A 24,199-nucleotide genomic window follows, 5' to 3' on the forward strand; every position below is an offset into this window, starting at 1 on the left:
ATTTTATGACCATTAATGTCTACTCACTGGAGAATATAAGCAGTAACCTCTGACACTGGCTGTAGCAACTTAAAAGATGGGTCTTCTGAGGCAAGAAAAACAAAAGCAGAAATAAACTCTTGGGACTTCATCAAGATAAAAAGCTGCACAGCGAAGGAAAAAAACTAACAGGCACCCTGGGGAATGGAAGATGGTATTTGCAAATGACATCTGATGAGGGGTTAGTATACAAAATATGTAAATAACTTAAAAGAATGAATACTCCAAAAACAATCTGGTTAAAAAATGGGCAGAAGACATGAACAGTTATTTTCCCAAAGAAGACTTACAGATGGCCAACAGACACATGAAAAGATGCTCAACATCACTCATCATGAGGGAAATATAAATCAAAACTCACACCTGTCAGAATAGCTAAAATTAGCAATACAAAAAACAACAGGTGTTTGTAAAGATGTGGAGAAAGGGGAACCCTCTTGCACTGTTGGTGGGAATGCAAACTAGTGTAGCCACTCCGGAAAATAGTATGGAGTTCCCTCAAAAAAGTTAAAAGAACTACCCTACAAACCAGCAATCACACTCTTAGGTATTTGCCCAAAAAATTCAAAAGTACTGATTGGAAGAGATACATGCACTCGATGTTAACAGCAGCAGCATCAACAATAGCCAAACTATGTATGGAAAAACCCCGAATATTCATTGATAAGTGGGTAAAGAAGATGTGGTATATATAATGGAATATTACTCAACCATCAAAAAATGAAATCTTGCTGTTACCAACAATGTGTATGGAGCTAGAGGGTATTGTCCTAAATGAAATATGTCAGAGAAAAGACAAATACCATATGATTTCATTTGTAGGTGGAATTTAAGAAAACAGATGAACACAAGAAAAACAGACACAAATCAGGAAATAGTTAACTGTAGGAAACAAACTGAGGGTTGCTGGAGGGGAGGTGGGTAGGGGACCAACTAGATGGGGGATGGGCATTAAGGAGGGCACTTGCTCTGATGAGCACTGGGTGTTGTATGTAAGTGATGAATCACTAAATTCTCCTGGAACCAATATTACACTGTATGTTAACCAACTGGAATTTAAATAAAAACTTGAAAAAAGAAAAATAAAAATATCTACTGACTTTAGCAATCAATAATGGACCTCTGGAGTCTAGCTCTTCATGAACATTGGTTAAGTCTGAGCAATGATTAACTTCCATAGGTAAAATCCCCAATATTTACTTGATTTTTGTTGTCTTTGATTTCTCATCAAAAAGTGCAATATAGCTCTTTTAAAAATAGCTATCAAGAGTTACTTTTAGAAAGATCAAAAAATCAACTTTAGCTTTTGCCAGTGACTCTAGCCTTTATCAGCAGTGTTCAATATTTCTGACATTACCACTTGTCAACTTCTACCTGGGCTGTTGTCTTGCCTGTAGTATTTGCTGTGTGGAAATATCTCACTATCTATATGTAATCAGCACAAAGCAACCACGTCATACTTCCCTGGAGAGATTGAGTCCTGATTCAATGATATTTGGAGAGAGAGATTCACTTTCCCAAAGAACTGAGGATCTTGGACATGGGGAAGCTCTTGTAGAGGCTAGGGTGATGGGGACATGTCCCCTTTGCCATTGTGGCTAGCTCTGGCAAATGTGCAATGGTTTTCTCTCAGGGGTCTAGCCTTGGCTACTTCCTAAAAGACATGTCAAAATTAGTTATTCTTGAGTCTGTGTTTGCATGTGTTTTGTAAATAATATGAGCATGTGTGACATATTTGAAAGCTTTAGAATAATTAGCTGTTCCAGTCTCCAGTGGTTTTATTTTCTCAGATTTGTCACATGGTGTGGGTCCCTTAACAATTCTTATTCTACTTAAGGACAGGTGGCACTATGATAGAGTGGAAAGAGCACCTTTTGGGGTAAAAAAGGATTTGGTTTCCCATCCAAGGGTGCAATCTGTGCCTCCCTCAGCCCCTTCCCCAAGTACACTATGGTTTTTAGACAGATCACCCGACTTTCCTGAATCTCCCATTTCCTCATCCAAAGCGACATCACATACCCTCGGCAGAGTCTCTGAGGTTGTGCATCCTCAGTGGTAGGGTTTCTCAACCTCAGCCTCACTGACACTTGGGGCAGGATAATACTGTGTCATGGGGGTCTGACCTGTGCCTTGTATAATGTTCAACAGCATCCCTCAGCCACTAGATGCCACTAGATGCCCCTTTGTGACAACCAAAACTGACCCCTGCCCCCTTGAGATCCACTCTAGCAAAATTGACAACTTCAAAATCATACATAAAGAGAAGGTCAGAAATTGACACTTAGCTGCCTCGGAGTGTCCCAAAACTCTGCGAGGTGCTCCTACTCCGGCTTCACCGTCCTCCGAGGGGGTGTGTATCGCCCAGTTTACAGGTGAAGAAATGGGGGCAGGAAGACAGTCCGACCAGGTTGCAATGTTAATCAGAGCTTAGATCTGACTGACTCTAAAGCCTGTGTTCTATGGCAGTAGAGCGAATAATGTTAGCATTTACTCAGGTATAAAAGTTGGTCAGCACTGTCAAAATACACTTTTATCATCATTGCAAATGCTTCATGAGAGGACTCAGAATCCTGTTTTTTGAAACTGTCTGTTGAATTCAACCATATTACAATTTGCTGTTTTTTTTACCAGGCTGTACATCACTTTGTAAACTCATGCTTATGTGAAACACCAAAGCTTTTCTTTACCAAATACAGACTCTTAATCCAGTATTTTCTATTCTTTCTTTTTTTTTTTTAAGATTTTTATTTATTTATCTGACACAAAGAGAGAGAGCACAAGTAGGCAGAGCAGCAGGCAGAGGGAGAGGGAGAAGCAGGCTCTCTGATGAGCGGGGAGCCCGATGCAGGGCTCCATCCCAGGACTCTGGGATTATGACCTGAGCCAAAGGCATCTGCTTAACCAACTGAGCCACAGGCACCCCAATCCAGTATTTTCAACCCTGGTCAAGAGAGAGAAAGGGAGGGTGCCTGGGTGGCTCAGCAGTTAAGTGTCTGCCTTCGGCTCAGGTCATGATCCCAGGGTCCTGGGATTGAGCCCCACATCGGGCTCTCAGCTCAGCGGGAAGCCTGCTTCTCCCTCTGCCCCTCCTCCCACTCCTTCTCTCAATCTCTCTCTCAAATAAATAAATAAAAATCTTTTAAAAAAAGAGAGAGAGAGAAAGGGAGAGGGGGCCAGGGATTAAGCAAAATATCAACGTATCAAAAAGAGTCAAGATGAGTATTGGTTCTGTTAGACAATTGCAGTTGTTTTTCACGCTTTTGTTAGGCTATTGCAATTATTCATTAAAAAACATAACAAAACAAAAAACAAAAGCCAAGCTTGCCCTTCCATTAAACTCCAGCCTGGAAACTGTGATTTCAACACTGGCCCAACTTATATTGTCTCAGAGGCTTAAAAAACAAACATAAAACCACTCACCCTCAGAAGTTCTGATTTAATTGGTCTGAGATGGGACCTGGGCATCAAGATTTTTAAGCCTTCCCAGATGAGTCTAAGGTGCAGGCTCAAGAGCCACCGAGCTATTGTTGACTGGATATGTGGCATCTTTCCACCCTAAGAGTTTGTAAGTTTCATTTTCCGAGCATTGATACTCTGTTCTGTAAACTGATGAGATGCTCATCCATCTCCCCTTTTCTGCATGCAGCCTTTTCTCATGGGCTATGGATGTTCAGTTCTCACTTATAGCTCCCCAACTTCCTTACACCTGTCCTGTCGCTTCGCATGAGAGGAATTTGGGGATGGATGTGAGATGGTGGCTGCGCCTTTCCATAGGTCTGTGTATGTCATTTTCATGGCTTCTGTTTTCATCACTTAAGGCTTGAGTCATACTGGGAATGAGCCCCTGTGCAGCCAAACGAATGAATGGTCATGGTAATTTGCGCCAGTGCCTCTTGGGGGGTCCTTCCTTGCATCACCACCACCCCTCACCCCTCATCATCTGCCTGTTCTACTCCTACTCCATCCAGCCCAGAGATTTCCTACAAATGTGCTCCTTTAACATGCTTTTGTCTTTTATTACTAAAAATCAAATAAGCCAAGTAGAGGGAATCAGGAAACAACCCCCTATGTACCCAGTCCTGGCTGTGGCTTAGCTGGGAATTGTGCTGGATAATAAATTAAGTGCTTGCATAGCTTTTAAGTCAAACATACTGGAGGTTCCATTCTGGCTCCGATTTTTACAAACAGCATGGCTTTGGCATTGACCTGCCCTAACCAATTTCCTCTGTAAGCTCAGCTTCTCCCTCCACAAAGTGGTTGTGAGGATTGAAGGAATTTATATGCAGGAAGTGCTTGGCCACTGGGGGACAGAGCCAGCACCCGGCACCCAGAAGGCTTGCCACATGGAAAGGAGGGAGTCGTTTCCTCTTTTCGCTAGTTTTCTTCTCCAATATCAGCATATACTGTTTACTCCTCAGCTGCTATCACTGCACACACACAAACACATCAATATTTTAAAATTTCCTCTCTTTCATGTCTTTTGTAAAAAACATGGCTTTTTAAATAGACATAGGCAGTCAAAGCATGCTTGTCTTCCTGCTCAGGGAACAAACCAGCTGCTGTGCGCTTCGTGGAAATTCAACCTATTTATTAGTGCTGGGTGCCCAGGACTACCTCTTTGCTAACCACTTTCCGATTTGGGAATGTTCTAAAAGCCAGATGGTGCCCAAAAATGGCTCTTGGGAACCATGACTTTATAGTCCATAAGCAGAGGATAGTACTTTTCCAGCTGCAAAGAAGTGATGATTGTCGGGATTTGTGAATTGTCCTGTTTACTAGCATAAAAAAACATCTAAAAGAGGAGGGTGCCTGGGTGGCTCAGTCGGTTAAATGTCTGACTCTTGATCTCAGTTCAAATCTGGATCTCGTGGTCATGAGTTCAGGCCTCACACTGGGGTCCTTGCCAGGAATGGAACCTACTTAAAAACAAAACAAAATGAAAGAAAAACCTCTGAAAGAGTTGCCTTAATAATATCATTTTCCCTTAAAACAACAACAAATACCGGAGTAGCATTCTTTTTTTTTTTTTTTAAGTGCCCCTACCTTTTTACTTAGAAAAGCTAAGAAAATATTGCAGCAAACACTTGGCCAGTTATGGCAACTCTCACCTGTCTCTTCTCCACATACCTTCCCAGAACAGGGACCTCCTCCTCCCAAACCACAAGTCCGTTGCCATACCCAGGGTACCTCTCACTGGCACAACAGCATTATCAGGTCCGCTTGTGCCTTCGATGCCCTTTACAGCTGTTTTTTGGAATCTGGGATACGATCAAGGATTATACACTTCCTTTGGTTGCCATAATCCGCCCAACTCTTTTTAAATGATGTAAATTAAGTTTTGTTTGAGAATGTTGGACATTTTACAGCAATACTGTTCATAAGTGTTTGGCCTAAGGAGAGCTTTATTGAGGAATTAGAAGAATTAAAATAATTAGATAGTACTTGTATTCGCCTAGATCAACTGCATCTTTTTAAAAGCTTTGGGGGTGAGCTCATGGTTAGGGACAAAACACTCTTCCGTTAGTAGTTAAGACACATCCAAGAGCAAACAGCCCTACTGCTTACCATTCACAAAAATCAAATCTAGACTAGCAGGGCTCCACTTTACAATTGTTGTGTTTCAGTGGGACAGAGGTGTGTGTCCTGCACACCGCGGGTCCCTACATGTCCCACACACAGCTGATGTGTTGAGGTCATGAGCACTGCACCCTCAGGTGGGGGCACTGCCTTTGCGATACTGATCAGGCTTTTCAGCTGTCAAGTGTAAGACACCCAACTTCAAGTGCGCTGGTTCAAAGAGGGAATTTATAGGAAGAATGATAGCATGTGATTAAAGAGCACTGAATAACCAGCGTGTGGATAACCTGGGGTGGCTCATCTTCCAGAACGCTGGGACTGGCATGAGCACGGCACACATCTCTTCTGCCCTTGCTCATGTCTGCTCTGTCTCCTGCACACATGCTTGCTCCCTGGGCAGGGTGGGAAGTCCCCCAGCAGCCAGTGCTGACACACACCTCCCTGTATCCTGGGGTGGGGTGGGGGGGACTTGTGATGGGCACCCTCCTGGGGACCAAACTGCCCACAGCTGAACTCTGTAAGAACATGACCACTTGCATTCAAGCCCTGGGCGACGTGGCAGGAGGAGCACTTCTCAGGACAGGAGCTGCTCCGGGAAGAACGAGGGACGCTTGACACACCCAGTCGTGGCGTCTGCCAGCTCCCGAGGGCTCCCTGGGCTCTCCCCAGCAGCTCAGCGCGTCTCTACAGCACCCTTGTGGGGCATGAAGGAAAGTGGCCGGGAAGTGATTCTTCAGTGCATGGTGGCCTTGAGGACGTCCACCTGTCCCCAACTGTCCCAAAGTTGTGCACAGGAAGGATGGGCAGGCATGCTGAGAGAGAAGCAGGCCGTTCTTCCTTCTTTCCTGTCACTGGGAATCACCACAAATAACCTAAGCAGTTCACGGATCCCTGTCTCTGAACTCAGCCCTGATGGTTTGCCCAAGAAGGCTCGCCTCCCCTGAGACCTTGGCACTCTCGTCTGTCACTTCCGCTCCTCTCCACCTTACTGTGCTGCGGGCTCCCAATGAACAGCGGGGACAGGGACAGGCTGACTGCCAGGTCTCTGACTTTGATGTCATTCCTCAAAATGGAGCCTACAGGAGGAGACCAGGATGGAGGAGGAGGTGAGGAGGGCTGACTTCACCTTTGTGCATGTTGAGTTTGAAATACTTGCCAAGGACCAGACCAGGGCCGAGAGCCAGTGAGGGGTAGGGGGTGGCTCCCAGCTGCGGGACTCAGGAGGGAGGGCTGAGCGGGAAACAGACCGCCAGTCCTCACGGAGGCCATGCCTCAGGCTTTGTGTGTAGACAAATATGTGGGTCATACATGGAGCCAGGGGGAAGGGTGGGTGGTCGGAGGGTGGGGTGAGCAGGGCTACTGTGTCCCGTGAAAGAGTGTGGGGGGGCGCGCAGGGCCCCTAGGAAGTCACAGGGGAAGCCACAGGTGTGCAGGGGAAGCCACAGTCCTGCTCCAACATCCCCATGTCCTCCCCTTCTCCAACGGGAGGCTGATCATGGTCTTAAGGACCTTCTTCGACAAGCCCTGACTTCCCCAGGCAGCTACCGGAGACTAGCCTCAGATTGCTCCCGCTGGTCGCCCAAACTGGCTAGGACACCCTGACCTCTCCCCCTACAGGGAGATGAGGATTTATTAGCTAATGTAAGAAATGATGCCCCCTGTCAAGAACATGGTCTATGAAGGCTTCAGCCCGGAGTCAGTCCCAATGGCCTGTGAGACCCCTCTGCAGATTTGTTTCCGGGGACAATGGCAGCCCCCTGCCCCCTGCATGCCCTCTCCCTGCCCCCATGAGACAAAGCTAAAGCAGGACTGGCCATATGTGGATTTCCGTGTCCAGCCCTGGTACTCCAAAGAGATCTTTGTGTCATGGGATTTTACAGTGTCCGTGAGGGGTGGAGTTTGAAACCCACTCTAGGCTAAAACTCTGGATAGCATGTGAAAGTCAATTCTCAGCTGCAGCTGAGATAAGGGAGGGTCCCAGGGGGAAACAGGTGGAGGCAATGGGGTGAGAACTGGGTGACACAAGATGGACAGAAGGGAGGACCAGGATGCCCCGGGGGTTCTTTCTGGGTTTGATGCCGGTGGCTGAAACAAGTGCTTCTGATTTCCAGGGCCTGTTTACTCAGAGGGACAAAGGACATACAGGTCCTGGAAGTAACTTAGGGTTCCGGTTTACTCCTCACTCTCCTAAGTCTACATGTGGTGACGTGCTCTGCAAACACTGTGTCCCCTGTTTCCTTAGACCCATTCACTCCAACTGCTCTGCTCTCAGAAATCACCAGGGAAACTTCTGGGGCTAAGTCTGGAGACCTTTTGGGCCTCATCTCCTCTGGTGGCTCCGCAGCGCTCACTGCTCTCCATGTCTCGCTCCTCTCTCATGGGTCTGGAGTTCAGAGGTCTGAAATCCAGTTGGTGGCAGGTTCCCCCTCTCTCCAAGGGCTCTGCGAGGAGGATCCTTCCTTTCCTCTCCCAGTTTCTGGTGGCTCCAAGTATCCATTGGTGTGTGGCCTCATGTCTTTTCCATGTCACCTCCCCCCCTCACCTTGTTCCCCTTTCTCCTGTTCTCTCCTTTGCCTCTCTCACAAGGACACTTGGGATGGCATTTAGGACCCATCCAAATAATCCAGGGTCATCTCCTCCTCTCCTGATACTAAGGTTAATCAGAACTGCAAAACTGCAGAACTTCCCAGTAAGGTCACATTCATAGGTTTTGGGGATGGGAACTTGCTGGGTCTGGGCAGCCATCCCTCAGCCCACTACCGGGCCCCACAGTGGACAAGAAGAAATAGTGCCTATGTCTTCCTCACCATGTTTTCCTGTCTGTGTTTCACCAGAGAGAAATCTCCCACATAAAATGTGCTTGCTTTATCGTTGTGTAGGAATATTAAGCCAGTAATTAAAATTTGTAAGCCTTTAGTAATACCTCTGACAGTCATAAAGAGGCACACAAGTGACATCTTTCTTCATGAGAGTCACCACAACAGGAGGCAGAAGAGAAAGGGGAGGCTGGAAAGTGTGTCTTGGGATGGGGGTGGTGGGCGTGATATATCAAACTGGCCAAATTATTGCAGACCAGCGTCTAAACTATAGAATATTCTCTTTGGGACCTTAGAACTGAGGGTGACGGGAGGACAGACCCAGGTTTAACCTGATCAGATAGGACATGGGGTGGTATGAGGGATGGAGGGTAGAGGCTGGCCTCAGAGAGGGGCCTGGGAACAGTCAGGATTCAGGTAGGACAGAGTGGCTTTCAGGGTCTAGAAGAGTGATCCTGCCTTGGTCTTGAATCTCTGAGGCAGCCAACCAAGCATCTAGGAGCTGTAGCTAGCCTCCCTCAAGCTCATGGAGTGGAGGAAAGACTGTGGTTCCTCTTTGTTGGGCCCCAACCTTCCACAGAGCAACCTTGAAAGGCAAACAAATTGTGCTCCAAGGCTTAGCCAAGTGGTATAGTCTGGGTTGTCCCCAACAGAGGAGAGAAGACAGTGCCATCACTCTAATGCCACTGGTGAGAGACAGGGAACCTGACTGGGCTTCACCACTCATGGTGGGTCACTCACACCAGAGTCTTCAGCTCACGAAAGTCCAGTGGTAAGATTTGGATAGGAGAAGGAAAGAGCTGGTCAAGCTCTGAGCCTGTCCTAACCCCAGCTCAGCTAACTGGAGCAGTCCACCCAAGGGACTACCAGGCATCTCAGTTAGAAATAAAATGGCACTTGCTTCCATCTTCCGTTGTTCCTTGTTGTGTGTCTCCCCTCTGGGATCTCACCGGAAGAAGGGGTCATTTGGCGGGGCAGATTTGGACTCCCCAGGGCCACTGCTCAGATGCCGGGCATCATCAGCCTCTCAAATTCTATCCAGTCTCATCTTTCCCACCAGCTGCCAGCACAGCACATACGCCCCATAGTCCATGATGCCTCACACGGTCCTTTATGTACAAGGGAAACAGGACAGATGGAGGAATCTGGAGACTCCGGTCCCAGACGTGGCTCTTGCCACCTTCTTGCTTATGATCCTGAACAAATTACTCTCTGTTATAGACTGAGTGTTGGTAACACCCCCAAATCCATATGTTGAAGCTCTAATAGCCATGTGGTGATGGTAGGAGGCGATGCCTTTGGGAGGTGATTAGCTTGAGATGGGGTCAGAGGTAAACAAACTCGCTCAACTGTCTTTAATCCAGCATTTCCCAAACTCATTTCTGCAAGGCGCTGGGGGTAATGCTGGGGTTGCCTCTGCTCCTGCTGTGGTGGGCAGCAGGGAGTTGAGAAAGCAGGCCTCTGGCTACAGAGGTGGGAGTGGGAAGGGGCAGAGGGAAGACCTGGGTCAGACAAAGGTCTGATGTTCTTCACTGCTTTGCCCCATCTTCTTCCAACAAGGCTAGACCAATCGGAAGTTCACCTGGAGGTATCTGGAACCCTGCTTGGCATGATTTATAAGATGGGTTTTGTTCTGAATGTCGCTGACTTCATATAATGGCATTATTTCCTCAAGGGATTAGTTAATGGAAGGAACACTGCCCTCAGCAAAACAGCATTAATGCAGAGCTCTCAATTTAAAATAGTACCAAGTAGGCAGGCTAGAACCCCGAGGATTAAACTCTAAATGTTATGGTCCAAAAATAAAGGATTAAAAATGAGTACTTCATTAAAGTAAAGAGAGATCCTGTGTTTTAAAGGTTTACATAAAGCAGGGTAGAAACAGTGGTCTGGCCAGGGTAGGTTGGTTGCTTAGGAGGCTCAAAGATTCAGAAACAGAAGGGCAAAGCCTGTGTGGGGAGCAAATTGTTCCTCCTTCCCTTTTCAGCAGTTGAGGATAGTAAGGCTTAAGGGATAAAGTAATAATATGCTCTGGCCCAGCAGCAAGCTGGTAACATAGCAGTGAGCAGGTCCTCTCTGTGCCTCTGGAGCCTAGAGAAAACCCAGGATTTAAACCCATGTCAGGAAGAAAGCAAGGAAGGAGGAAGGGAGGGAGGGAAGGTGAAGGAAAAAGCAGGCAGATAGGCATAGTTTGCCAGTCTGAGGCAGTGGGAATCAATTGTCTAGCCTTCAGAGGCAGGCAGAGGATGTTTGTGTACCCAGCCCCCTTCTCTTCTCCAGGGGAAGCAGGGCCTTTGCCTCACCATGGATCTAAGGGACCAGCCATTTTTAAAGGAACCAGTCCCCCGCCTTCACTTGGTTTGAGCCAAGGTAAGTGCTGACCCAAGATATGGCAGCAAGTCTCTTTGCTAGGGATTTGAGGCTTGGAATGCAAGAGAACTTGAAGTCAGTCTCTCTGTGGAATTAGAGCTATAAATTAAACCCAGAGACTGCTGTGGCCATGTTTCCTGCAAGGGGGACAGAGCTGGTCTGCAAAGAAAAAGAGGACAGTACCACGGGGACAAAGATAGAAGGTCAGTCCTGATGGGGTTGTTAAGTTCTTGGTCACCATTTTCCCCATGGTTCTATGAATCAATACATTTCTCATTTTGCCTAAGCTTGGATTATTTAATGCGGAATCAGGAGTCTTCCCTGATGTGAGCGTTTTCTACCAGCGTCAGTTGGAGTTACTGAGGTCTGGGCTCCGGAGTGGCTGGGTCAGAAAAACGTCAGGGAACAAGCAGGCAACTTAGCCAGGAAGCAGAGCAACATCTCCCCGGGAGCTACTGAAAATACAGAAACCTGTGGAATGCCCTTCATGGTGGGGGTGGGGGAAGAGGGGGCTCATAGACAGCACTCAGTGAGGATCCAACATTCTTGACAAGGGTGAAATAAGGTATGAGGCCACAGGGGCCTTGGGGTGGGGGACAAGAGGAGTCTAGAAGTGAAAGAGAAGTAGGGGCAGGCTCACCCCTGATATTTGGGGCAGGGCAAGAGTACAAATGGGGGCTCAGTCTTTAAAAGTTAAATATCAAGTTAACAAAGTGTTCATTAAAATCTTAACAGATGGTGAGTGTTCTCTCCTCCTACCTTGGCCACTCAGAAGGCCCCAGAAAGCCAGGATGGTTGTAGAATTTTTGGAATCCTCATAGTTCCATGGGGATGTGGCCATGCAGGAAGGGCAGCCTCTGGCTCCCAGCGCCCAACTCACCCTCTTGCTTCCTCCACCCTTGGCTTCTTCCTGCACCATGACGAACATGTATGGGCATCCTCCCCCAACGCATGTCCACTGTGTGCGTGCACCCCAGCACACACCCGCCCCCTTTGCTGCCCTGTTGAGCTGGGACTGTGTGGGTCTCTCCACAAATGGACAAATCCCCGAGGACACGGCATGACTCTGGACACAGATCCAAGGCCATCTGGGCCTGACATTTCCAGCTCCCAGGACCTGCAGCACGGTCCAGAAGTGGGACACTTCTCAGTCCTGCAGACTCTTTGCCCTATGCGGGGTTTGGGGGGGGCATGGCCAAGACAGTACCTCTCCTGCCCTTCTGAGAAGCCTACTGCTCATGGACTGACCAAAGAGCAGGTGAGCCAGTACTGGAAAGTACTGGACTGCAGGGTCGAGACCTCCTGTGTTTGCGGTACTCTGTACCTTGCTGCCCTCATTTGCAAAGTGATGGCTTTGAATTAGGGGTGGAGATTTATAGCCTGGTGACTTGGGCCACCCTAAGGTTTGAAGTTTGAAAATTTTGGCTTGTGTGACTTTGCGCAAAAAAATCGTCATCTCTCTGAGGACCGTTTTCTCATCTATAAAGCAGGGATGCACCTTCCCTAGGCTGCTTCAGGGTTGAATGACGCCGATGGAGAGATTGGCATAGCAAGTCGCTGTGACTGGCAGCAGCTTTGTTATTCTTTTTCTAGCCCTGTCGGGGTCTCTGAGAGGGCTGAGAGCTTCAGAACGGCTGTTCTAGGACCACGCTTGGAAAGGAGAGGGCAATCGGCCTCCTGATTCTATTCCCAGAGCCTGCTTTTCTCAGCTCTGACGGTCCACATTGTTGGTAGTTAAGACCGTGGGCTCTGGATTTTCTTTTGCCATTTACTTAACTGATAGCCATCAGCCAGCCGTCTAACCTCCTGGAGCCTCAGGTTCCTTGTTGGTGAAATGCACATTAATAGTATCTACTCATAGAGGTGTTATTAGGAATAAAGAAGATAATGCATTCCAGCAATTAACCGTGGCTTGCCTGGCACAAGACAAACTTTCGAAATTGTTGGTTTTTCCCAGCAGCCTCCCTTTCCTGTCTGCTGCCCCATCCCACCTGCGGGTGGTGGTTGTTGGTGATATCTGCGGTGTGTTGGAGCTGCAGCCCGTCAGCTCTGTGCTGGCTTCCCTCAATGAAATCTTGGCTTCCGAGGAAGGAAAACCTCGAATCCGACTCGTTTGCTTCAACTCAAGCTCTAATTGCTTTGGGAGGAAGCCCACACTGGCTGAAATCACTCCTTGGTCTTTCTTCCTGGCCCCTGATGGGCAATGCGGGCTCTCGCTCAGACATCTAGGTTAACTGGGAAAGAAGAACTTGCCAAGAAAATAGCAACCTGGTCCCTTCAGAGCGCAGACAGGGAAACTGCTGTGTGATCAGTGCTCCTTCTGGGCAGCTTCACCTCCTTCTTGTTCCTTCATGAGAAAATTTACGTTAAACAAATCTGAGCCAATAATAGACAAGTCTGGCTTCTCCCCAATAGCGGATGCGCAGGCGACCTCGCGGCACCGGAGGGTCTGGTAGATGCTTGGCCACCCCAGCCCACATGTTCTTCTGGAAGGCGGGTTCCAGTCCAGCAGCAGCCTGGAGGGAAAGAACCAGGTGAGTGTGCGGATTCCTTAGCCGCCTGCTGCCTCCTGCGGAAACGTAAGCCTCCTGCTCAGCACGGTGGTCCTTGCCATCATCCTACGGCTTCCATTAGCAAAACCAGGGGCATGTTGGTCTCTTCTACTCACCCCTCTATCCACCCTCTGTCAGCAGCTCATCTCCCTTCTGTTTATTTCTCAACACCTTGGAAAGCCACCTACTCCCACCTCTCAGAATCCTTTCATAGTCAAGTCCTTGCCATGGTCGCCCCCTCCCCCACCCCAGACTCAGAGCCATTCGCACAACACACACTGTGCCATCTTAGCCATTGTGAACGACGGTGTAGTTGTGTGACATTAAGCCCATTCACACGGTTGTGCAAACATCGCCTCCATTCATGTCTGGAACTCTTTGCATCTTGTAAAATGGAAACTCTACCCCCCATTACACTACAACTCCCTATTTCCCTCTCCCCCCAGCTCCCTGGCAATTGCCTCTCTGTCTCTCTGAGTCTGACTCCTCCCTGTTTCTCCTGTAAGGGGACTCCCACAGGATTCATCCTTTTGCCTCTGGCTTATTTCACTTAGCTTAATGTCCTTATAGTCAATCCAGGCTGTAGCCACTCTTCCTTCTCTAAAGGTTCCCTTGCAAATGGCTATGTCCTATTCAACTTTCAGGTCTGGGTACGAGTCATTCTTCCAGGAAGCCCGCACTACTGTTTCCACGATGCTTTGCACCCCTGCTGTCAGGGGACAGCCAAGCCGTGAGGGGCTAGAGCCTGGAGACCACCCCCCTGCTTCCCTGAGTGTGAACTCCTTCAGGTCTACCTTCTATTCTCCCCGCGCCCAGCCAAGAGCAGTGTAAATGCCCTGAAAGTATCCATGTACAATTTCCGGCAAAAATCTCGAGACCAAGCCTGAATGTTCTGCATCTATCAGGGGTAGGAGGTATACTTGCCTACCCTTCCCTACAGCACTGTTTATCTCTGTGGTGCCCTTCTCTGTCTGTTTCCTGGCTTCCACAGCCTCTGTCAGTAGCCTCTCCGTGTCTCTGAGAGTCCAAGGGTATCCTCTCCCACCCTCTGCTCCATGCATGGCCGCTGAGTCACCCACTCGCCTTCCTGGTACCGTCTCTCTTCCCAGTCTGCCGCTTCCAGACTCGCTTCACCCCACACAGCCCGGAAAGCCCCTACTCCTGGCCGCTTGCTCACCCCTTTCTGTACACGTGAACTCCAGCTAGTTAACACTAGCGCCATCACTCTGGCCTGCGTTTGGGGGAGGGTGCTTGATTCCACGATCAGCTGCCCATTGCCAACAGCTTCTACTTCCTATCTGGAGCATAGTAAAGCTACACTTCGGGGGGACGTCTGGGTGGCTCAGTTGGTTAGGCAAGTGACCCTTGGTTTCAGCTCAGGTCATGATCTCTGAGTCATGAGATTGAGCCCTGCTTGGGGTTCCATGCTCAGTGGGGAGTCTGCTTGAGGATTCTCTCTCCTTCTCCTTCTGCCCCTCTCCACTGCCTCAAAAGAAAAAAAAAAAAAAGCTACAACTTCCTTTCCATGCTCATATAAGAGCCCTTCTCTGAGGCCTGGTCTTTTCACAGACCGGTGACACCATGTGCCAGCCTTATACTGACCAGTGATTTGACTTTGGGCAACTCCCAAGCCTCAATTCCCTTATCTATAAGTGTGGAAAACACACAGTCCATTTCCAGGATGCTATGAGAACGAAACAATGTCATTTAGTAATTCCCACCTAAACATCAGAGGGGGCCTGGAAGATCCCCAACATTTTTTGGTGTTGGATGAGGTGTGTGCTGTTTGAGAAGGCAGGCCCCATTGAGAGAGTGCAGGTGAGGTATCTTATGGGTAGACCAATGACAGGGTCATCCCCCTCTTCCTTCCTGCCCATGTTCTCTTCTTCTCGTCCTCAATGCTACAGCCAAGCTGTCCAGAGAAAGGCATCAGTTTGATTTGTTTTGATTCTTACTACTCAAAGGATCACACATGGTAGGTGCCCTCTTAACTGAAATGATGGATTGACTGACCCTATAAACACCGTGCCCGATGCCCACAGCTTCCCAGTGGTCACGGCTGGTAGATGACACATCTGCTCCCAGTGGTTAAGGGTTGAGTTGTGTGCTTAACAAAGACCCACTGTGTTTGTTCCCAAGCCTATATGCCAGTGGTACCTTTTATTGCGGTCATAAATCAATTTACATGATATGAAAATTAATGAAATTCAGGTGAATAGTTTGCATTTTGTGAAAACTAAGACGAATTCTTTGGGAAGACAAGAAGAAGGGTGATATTGAATTGAGGATAGTTGGGACAACTTTTTAAAGTGTGTGGAAAATTCTAAAAATCTAGGAGGGTACTGTGCTCATATTACTTTGCAAGTATCTTTCAGTTCTTGCTCTCCTTAAAAAGAGCAGAAACTGAAAGTCATATATAATGTATTTATGGAAGACTGTGCTGAACTTGTCTCTTAGTTGAAGAGAAAGTCTTGGCCCCAAATCCAAAGATCGGGGAACAAATGTACATCTTACTGTTGCAAGTTGAAATAAAACATTTACTGTTTTATGTAGGGTTCCCTGCCTTAAAAAACATAGATTTTTAAGTAGCCCAACAAACTGTGTCCATCCAACTGGATGAGAGTATTTCCACTGGTTCCCCTCCTGGCTGGGACTCTCTAAGCAGCCCCACTCTGGCCTCTTTTCTTCACTGCTCACAGCTCCCCCTTTAGGTTCCACTCTTGTGACCTTGCGGCAGAGAGAAAGAAAGAATCGGTGCTGAGTCCAGAGCCGACATTCATGCTGCCCCTCTTGGTGTGGGACTAACGAGCATGATAGCATCTTCCTACGGCTGCCTCCTGCTCTTGGTTTATGTTGTTTGGCAGCCTTGTCCCACTCCACACCCAGAGCCGTCTCTGGAGATGGACTGAACGGTGTCCCTCAAAACTCAGATGTTAGAGCCCTAACCCCCAGTGTGAAGCTGTTTGGAGATGGGGTCTTTGGGAGGTCATTAGGGTCGATGAGGTCATGAGATGGGACCCTTAGGATAGGATTAGTGTTTTTAGAAGAAGAAGAAGAGAGAGATTCTTGTTTCACCCCATGAGGACATAGTGAGAAGTCCATCACCTGGAACCGAGTTGCTCCAAACCTCAATCTTGGACTTCTTCCCTCCAGAACTCTAAGAATAAATGTCTGTTGTGTAAGCCACCCAGTTTTGTGTTTTGTTACAGCAGCCTGAGCAGACTAACACTCTAAGGAGAGGCAACTAAAACCCACTCTGGTTCTGCAAAGGTGTTTAAAGAATGAAGTTGATTCTGCCCTCGCCCATGATGACAATGATGAAGACCCAAGGTGTCTGTGGATGAAGACTCCTGCTCCCTTTCTGTCTCCAGACAAACACAACGTCATGCTCACCATCTCCTTAGATCGCAGATCCACTTGGGAGATCCCCCTCCAGGGGTACCAACAGGAAGTCTAAATGCCTTGCCTGAGGTCACACTGTTTTCAAAGACAGACCTGTAACTCTAATCCTTGTCCATGCCATTTAATATATTTTTAAAGATTTTATTTATTTATTTGACAGAGAGATAAAAAGAGAGAGCACAAGTAGGCAGAATGGCAGGCAGAGGGAGAGTGAGAAGCGGGCTCTCCACTGAGCAGCGAGCCCGATGTGGGGCTCGATCCCAGGACCCTGGGATCATGACCTGGGCCGAAGGCAGCCGCTTAACCAACTGAGCCAACCAGGCACCCCTTGTCCATGCCATTTTCTAACCAAACTTTAGATTCATGACTGTCAGCCTTTTTCTGGTGTGATACACAAGGTAGGGTTTCCATGTGTGATGCCCTCTGATTTTGATAGTGTCTGAGTCATCCTACTATTTGACCCACTGGAACAGAGATTGGCTAGTCACCTACCAAAACTCCTTTGTTGCTTTCCTCCTTGGTTACAGAACTTTGAATTCTCTTGCAGCTAGTTGTGACCATGTGACTAAGTTCTGGCCATCAGGATGTAAGCAGAAGTGTGTAGGACCTCCTGGAAAAGTTCATAAAGGGAGCGGATCTGGCTGGGATGTGCCTCCCTTTTGTCCTGGACATCTGTTCTCCATGTTCCTGTTTCTTCAGACTATTTGGAAAGTGGGAGGCCCTGGCAGCTATTTGTACCATAAGATGATGGTGAAGACAGAAACCAGAACTAAGATACTGGGCAGAAGTACAAAGAAGGGGTCTGGGATCCTGATGATTTGGAGCCACTGCACCATGGAAATGGGCAAGTCAGGGTGGTATCATCACTCATGCACCCCCACAGCCTAGATCTAAATCCCATGATGAAAGGAGTAACAGGTGACACTGAGTAGCTGTTTCCAGGTCCCTTGATGATTGGGACCCAAGACAGCTGGTATGGGGCCTGGAGAACAAAACACCTCACAGAACTGGAGAGACGCTTTCATTCATCTCACTTCTCTGTGGAACCCAGCCACATCCCAGTGCAGGGAAACTAGAGGGCACACAAGGCCTTTGGGGTACCCAAAGATATCCATGTTATCTGAGCTTTGGACCCTCACCCCACACCCTCAGGAAGTCTGAGCGGCTGCAAGAAGAACAGTGAGGGAGTACTGTCCCACATGGCCTTGAAGGCAGCAACATCAGCCATGGAGCTCAAGGTGAAGAACTCAACAGGGTCGCCCTTGGCCACCTAGGATGGCCAGACAAAACTGGGGCTCGGGATGTCCAGTCATCCAGGTAGGACATCACACTGGCGAGATTTGAATGGTGACCTCATTATAGTCACAGGTTGGGGGTTTAGGGACAAGTGACCCATGCTGATGACAGAGTGGTGTGGGATGCCTCAGCCTGGAAAGGCTGCCTTACTTCAGGGGGGCCCTCACTTCGACCTGCCTCTTCCTATTAGGCTGACCTGCCATTGCGAAATGCATACCGTTGATCTATGTGTTCTTTCATTTCAACTTCAGGGATGGGGTCTTCTGGAGATTGAGGATTAGGGGTCTTTTCAGGCTGGAAGAAGAAGGAACAGTTATGGGACTGGGAACCCAAGATCACACTGGTGAAGGGGAACAGGGATAACTTGTCAGTTACATGAATTTTCCATGTTGGAACAAGATCCAGCCTGGACTGAATCTGCTGGAAAACAAGAACATTTTCCCCTGAGATTTTACTCAAGTTTTCAAACCACCAACTCATATGAGAGATTTTTCAGGTGAATGATTTTCTGCATTCCATCAACTTATTTTAGCTGTGGTTGTATTTGATATGCTGATATTCTGGAAGAATCGCTACTGACACCCAGAATCCAATCAACACATTCAGTTTTGCAAAACAGACATTCAGAGAAACGTAATGTTTTTAGGGCTGGAACAAAACACACAGATCAGCTAATCCCCCTCTCATTTCATAGATTAATGGGAGTGATTGGTGAAGGTCACACATCTAATGAAGGTGAACTTGAGATCAGAACTCAGGAGACCCTACCTTGTAAACAGTGCTGCAAACACTTTATTCTGCAATTTCACAGTTTGGATTCCCATTGACTGGCCCAAATACACTACGTAAGGGCTGAGATTCTTTTCTTAATTTTCCCCACATATTTCTCTTAGAAAGAATTGACAGACTGTTTTCTGAGGTAGCAGCAGTCAAGTTGGACAGGATAATAAACACAGAAGCACCTAATGGTTTATCTACACAAGACCAAGGTCAATCCTGGAGTCCACTGCCCCACCCCCTTTCACTCTCAGAGAACAAACATCACGTAAATTATCTATTTTGATTTGTTGAACTGAATATCCTTCCTCCCCTCCCTGCCTCTCCCTTCCCCTCCCTTCCTTCTTCCTCCTGCTTTGCCCTCCCTCAGCTCCCTCCTTCCTGTTCCTACATTAGACTTGCAGTCAGAATTTCTCTCTAGAACTGCCTTCCAGCCAAACATCCGCCTGGCTTCTGCGCACATCAGCACATTTCCCTCATCCTGGCCTTCCTCTCTTCCCACCTCCCTCTGTGCTTTTGTTTCCAAATTGCGGGTCTATCAAAATTAATGAACTCATTTATTTGCTCTATATCAAATGCACACGGAAATTATTGTATTTCTAAATAGACCGATAGTGCTGGGTAGACACATTCTGATCTCCTGAGAGCCACCACGGTACCTCTTTATAACCTTGGGAATGCTTACAAGAACACGATTGTGGCAATGTTGAGAGGCCTCTGACAAGACAGAAGGTTTTCTTGATCTATGTTTGCCGGGTCCCTTTATTTCCTATTTTGAGTATGTTTGGAGCTCTACAGAAAAGTCAGCAACGAGGTTACATTGTGTGATCAGTATTCTAGGAGGCTGCCAAGGAAAAATCTGAGACACATTATTTTGCTGGCAGAGCAGGTGTTCTGCTTTGAGTTGTAACATAACCAGTGAGCAATAGCTCATGAAATGACCTTCTTTTCAATTTATTAAAGGGCAAGCGTTTCTTGGAAATCCATATATTTCACTAAGCTCTAAATCAAGACTGCATCTACCAGAGCCCTCTCAAAATCTCTTTCTCCAATTTTGACTTTCATAGACTAGGGCACTAACCCGATCATTTCTTCCTATCACTTGCTAGGAAGCCAAGCTTTTGTGTGTATTTCTTAAAGGGGAGTGTGTGCAGTGGGCTGAATTGTCGGTGTCTGTCCTTCTCAGATGTGATTGCAGGGCTGAGCCTGATGCTAAGTCTCCTTACAGTCCAAGGCCACAGACAGTCGCCTTTTTGTTGATCAAAAGGAGGACAAAGTCAAGTGACCCTAGGAGAGGAGCTTCAACCATTCCCACTGATGGACCAACAATCCCTACCCTCCCAAACCCTAACACAGCTCTGGTCGGTAGCATGATCTAGGGACACACTTTTAATCCCTGTATTTACTTGATTCTCTGGGTCATTCCTTGACTCTTTCAGGTTGCAGTTTGTATTCCAAGCCACAAAATTCCAAAATGCAAAGATGTGAATTGGATGTGCCGGGACCAACCTTAGCCTTTTCCTCCACCACCTTGTCTTGTTCCTCCTCCTTTGTGTGCAGGACAGCCACATCCCCTCCCAGCACTGGGTGAGCAGGTGTGCCCTGGGGATCTGTCAAAATTTCATAGGGCACTCTAGGGTGGCTCCAGGAGGCAGGAGTGAAAATATCCCAGGGGCTGTGTTGCCCAAAGGTTCCTGAAAGAATAGAGACTAATTAGAGCAAAGCTTACTGCTAAGATGGCTAGGTCAACCTAATCAAATTTAATTCTGCTTTCGTAGTTCCTTAAGAAACAACTCCAGGGCAATTGGCTCTGGAAACCTGAGCCTGGTATGCCTCCTACAAAATGCATCACATGGGTGCTTAAACTACTCAGTAATATACTAAGGATTTACAGAATAAATTCTAAACAGTTTTAACATTTGCTTCAAGGGGTATCAGTTAGGGAAACAAGATGACCTGCTGAAATAAATATCCAGAGTCTCTCTACACAGTAAGTCAGGTTAATCTTATTACTTTAGCCAACCCTGGCTAGACCTTTCCCCATACACAGCCCCTCCAGTCCTGAATCATTCCTACAGAAACATGACGCTATGATAACAGGGTTCCTTACGAGACTCACTGAGCTCAGTCTGGCTGAGTTCTTGAAGTTTAACTGTCTTTGATTTTGCTAATTTTTGTGAAAGTAAGCTGACTTTACAGTATGGCCTCAATTTTGTTTCCCCTCCCAAAACTCACATGCTAAAGCCCTAACCCTCAATGCGACTATATTTGGAGATAAAGCCTTTATGAAAGTCATTAAGGTGAAAATGAGGTCATAAGGGTAAAACCCTGATCTGACTGGGATCTGACTGAGATAACAGAGCAGTCTCTCTGCCATGTGAAGATACAAGAAAACGGTCCTCTGCAAGCCAGGAAGAGAGCTCTCTCCAAAACCCAACTGTGCTAGAACCTGATCCCAGACGTCCAGTCTCCAGGACTGTTCTCATGTGAGAAATAAATGTCTACTGTTTCAGTTGCCTGGTGGATGGTATTTGTTAGGCAGCTTGAGCTGACTAATACACTTGGCCTCAGAGAATTCATGACTCAACAGAGGCTACATCAGAAACCCTGAACTGGGACTGAGGTAATGGCCAGGTAGATGTTCCATACCTATGTACTTCCCGTCCATGCTCCACAGGCGCACGGTGCGGTCAAGGGAGGACGACAGCAGAAACTTTTCTTCTATCAGCTCCAGACTAATGAGATAAAAAGGGAGGAGAGATGCTCCAAGGCTTGTCCAGCATGAAAGACACATTGGATCAATATGTCAATGCTCCATTAATTACAGTTGGAATATAGAAGCCAAGTCAATCTCCCCAATTATTCCTGGTACCATTCTTTCCCTGCCTCCTACCATACCACACTCTCCAAATTCTCTGGCTTCAGCCCCAAGGTATCAAATAAGATACACTGGAAACCATCTTATGGATGATGGGCCTAGGGGGTAGATCACAAGGTTGTAAAAAACAGCCCAGCCAGAATCCAGGTCATGCCTTTAGCACTGACGCCTTTCAATTCAGTAAAAAAAATTAAATAAATTTAAATTAATTAATTAATTAATTAACTAAATTTCCAAACTTATAGTAAAATACCAGATCAGATCTAGTCAAGGAAGACAATCATCCATTTACAAGAAAAATGAAGACTTCCAATCAGTCTTGTGTGAACAATACCTATATTTTATTTCCCCAACGGCAGGATTGTAATACCGTTTTCCTATTTCAAGTAATTCAGAGGACTTCTGAGAGGGTTAATGTGATCAAAGTTCTGAAAAGTATTTTAACTCTCACAAATTCTTGAACTCTAAAATGGATGGTACTCACGATGTCACCACACTGACATGGGCCCGCCAGAATGTCACATCTAAATCGAAAGAAAGAACACACCTGAGTACAGTGGGAGTTAATGTGAGATGCTGTACAACCATTCCTACGGGACAGGGTCAGATCTGGATGAGTGTCCTGCAAGAGGAGAGGTACTGGTGTGGCAGTCGTTGATTTTGTTATATTAATCGATAAGTGTTTATCGGGCACCTACTATGTATAAGACCCTATCCCGGGTCCAAAGACATATAAATTGGGTCCTGTGCAAGGTGCTTATGTCATAGTTTCCCTCAGTGCTTAGGGTTTGGTAAGCATGCAGGAGCAGACAACTAATGAGAATTATTTTGTGAATTAGCTAGGTAAGAGCTATGTTCCCAGTACTTGGAGTAAATGACCTAGACTAGCATTTAAACTTCTGTGGCGAACAGGAAAAGATGACTCAGTGGAAGTATGCAAATATTTACCTCTCTATTGGCTTTATAGAAATGTATTTATATATACATATAGAAATATAGAAATGCTATATTCTATAGAATAGTTATATAGAAATGTATATGGGGTTTCATATAACCGTTTATATATGTTAGATATTAAATATGCTAAACAGAGCTAAATATACTTAGTTAGAAAGTTGTCTAAGGGACACAAAGAAAAAAATAAACAAGTCCTGAAAATTTTGTATTGTGTATATGTAGGTGCCCCTGTATATATATATGGATTATATATATGGATAGAAATTTTCTGGAAGAAAACGAAAATTCATTAATGGTGTTCTCCAGATGCAGCAAGGGCAGGTTAGGAGGCAGTAGAGGTCACAGTTAACAACTACTACTTTCCATTTTCCATTATTTTGTGCTGTCTATTTTTTTTTTCCAAACTTGAGCACTTTCACAATTGCTGAAAGGGTGTTAAAATTTTAAACATTTATCTGACTGCTAAACAAATATGTTTCTGGAAAATTGAGAAAATACACATTCCCAAAAATAAAACATAAATAACCTCATCTACAAAGAGCTAACATTTGCTAAAACTTTGGTGTATGCCCTTACAGACTTTCAGTCTTCCATATACTTCTTCATTTTGACAAAGACTCATACTTCAGTAATTTCGCAATCTGAATTTTTTCAGTTAATAATTTACCATGAATATTTTTCCCGTGAATACATTTTCATTTACAGCATTATTATTTAATGACTAGAGATGGCATTCCAGTGTATTTGTTACACCATCACGTACTGAACCAATTCTCCTTATGTTGGATATCTAGCTTGTCTCTAACGATTGTCTTTCTTAGAAACAATGTTTTGATTCACAACCTGATAACTAAATCTTTGGGCACTTGTCTTTTTTTTTTTTTAAAGATTTTATTTATTTATTTGACACACAGAGAGAGAGATCACAAGTAGGCAGAGTGGCAGGCAGAGAGAGAGGGGGAAGCAGGCTCCCTGTTGAGCAGAAAGCCTGATGCGGAGCTCGATTCCAAGACCCTGGGATCATGACCTGAGCCTAAGGCAGAGGCTTAACCCACTGAGCCACCCAGGTGCCCCGTACTTGTCTTATTATTCTTTTAGGCCACATGCCTAGAAGTAGGACTGCTGGTCTGAAGCTTTAGATATGTATTGTCAACTTGCCCTTCAGATAGTATATATCAATTTGCTATCTAAGAGCGTTTGAATGCCCATTTTCCTGTATCTGTGCCAACTGTGAATATTTTCATGAAACTATTTGTTACTACATCCATTTGTAAAGGGTTGAAGAGAGCCCCTCCCATCCTCACTGGTACAATTTCATTTTACCAATGAAAATAAAATTAAAACTGAAGCTGTGCTCATCATGGGATTTAACACGGAGCGTTCACTGCTTACTCTTGGGGGACTTCAGCTCAGGTCCCTGCAGGCCATACTCTTTGATGTCATAGACGTGCACAAAACCTTCCTGATCAGCCACGTAGGCAAGGGCATCTCCTGCTGTCACCGTGATGCTGCTGACCTGCGCTTTGTCCCTGGAC

General features: G+C 46.4%; 1 protein-coding gene across 1 annotated transcript in view; it reads right to left on the reverse strand.

Moving 5' to 3' along the window:
• Positions 1-13,110: 13,110 nt before the first annotated feature.
• Positions 13,111-24,199, reverse strand: part of LOC308340237 (cilia- and flagella-associated protein 337-like) — a gene marked incomplete at both ends in the record, with an annotated part of 41,259 nt that continues 30,170 nt past the window's right edge. Inside the window, 6 exons of the mRNA XM_080799395.1 lie at positions 13,111-13,318; positions 17,896-18,026; positions 20,339-20,523; positions 21,479-21,564; positions 22,192-22,231; positions 24,057-24,198. Coding sequence (XP_080655521.1) covers positions 13,111-13,318; positions 17,896-18,026; positions 20,339-20,523; positions 21,479-21,564; positions 22,192-22,231; positions 24,057-24,198 — 792 coding nt within the window. The remainder of the gene's footprint in view (positions 13,319-17,895; positions 18,027-20,338; positions 20,524-21,478; positions 21,565-22,191; positions 22,232-24,056; position 24,199) is intronic.

Source organism: Martes martes, assembly GCF_963455335.1.
Source record: "Martes martes genome assembly, chromosome: 3".
Classification (NCBI taxonomy): Eukaryota; Metazoa; Chordata; class Mammalia; order Carnivora; family Mustelidae; genus Martes; species Martes martes.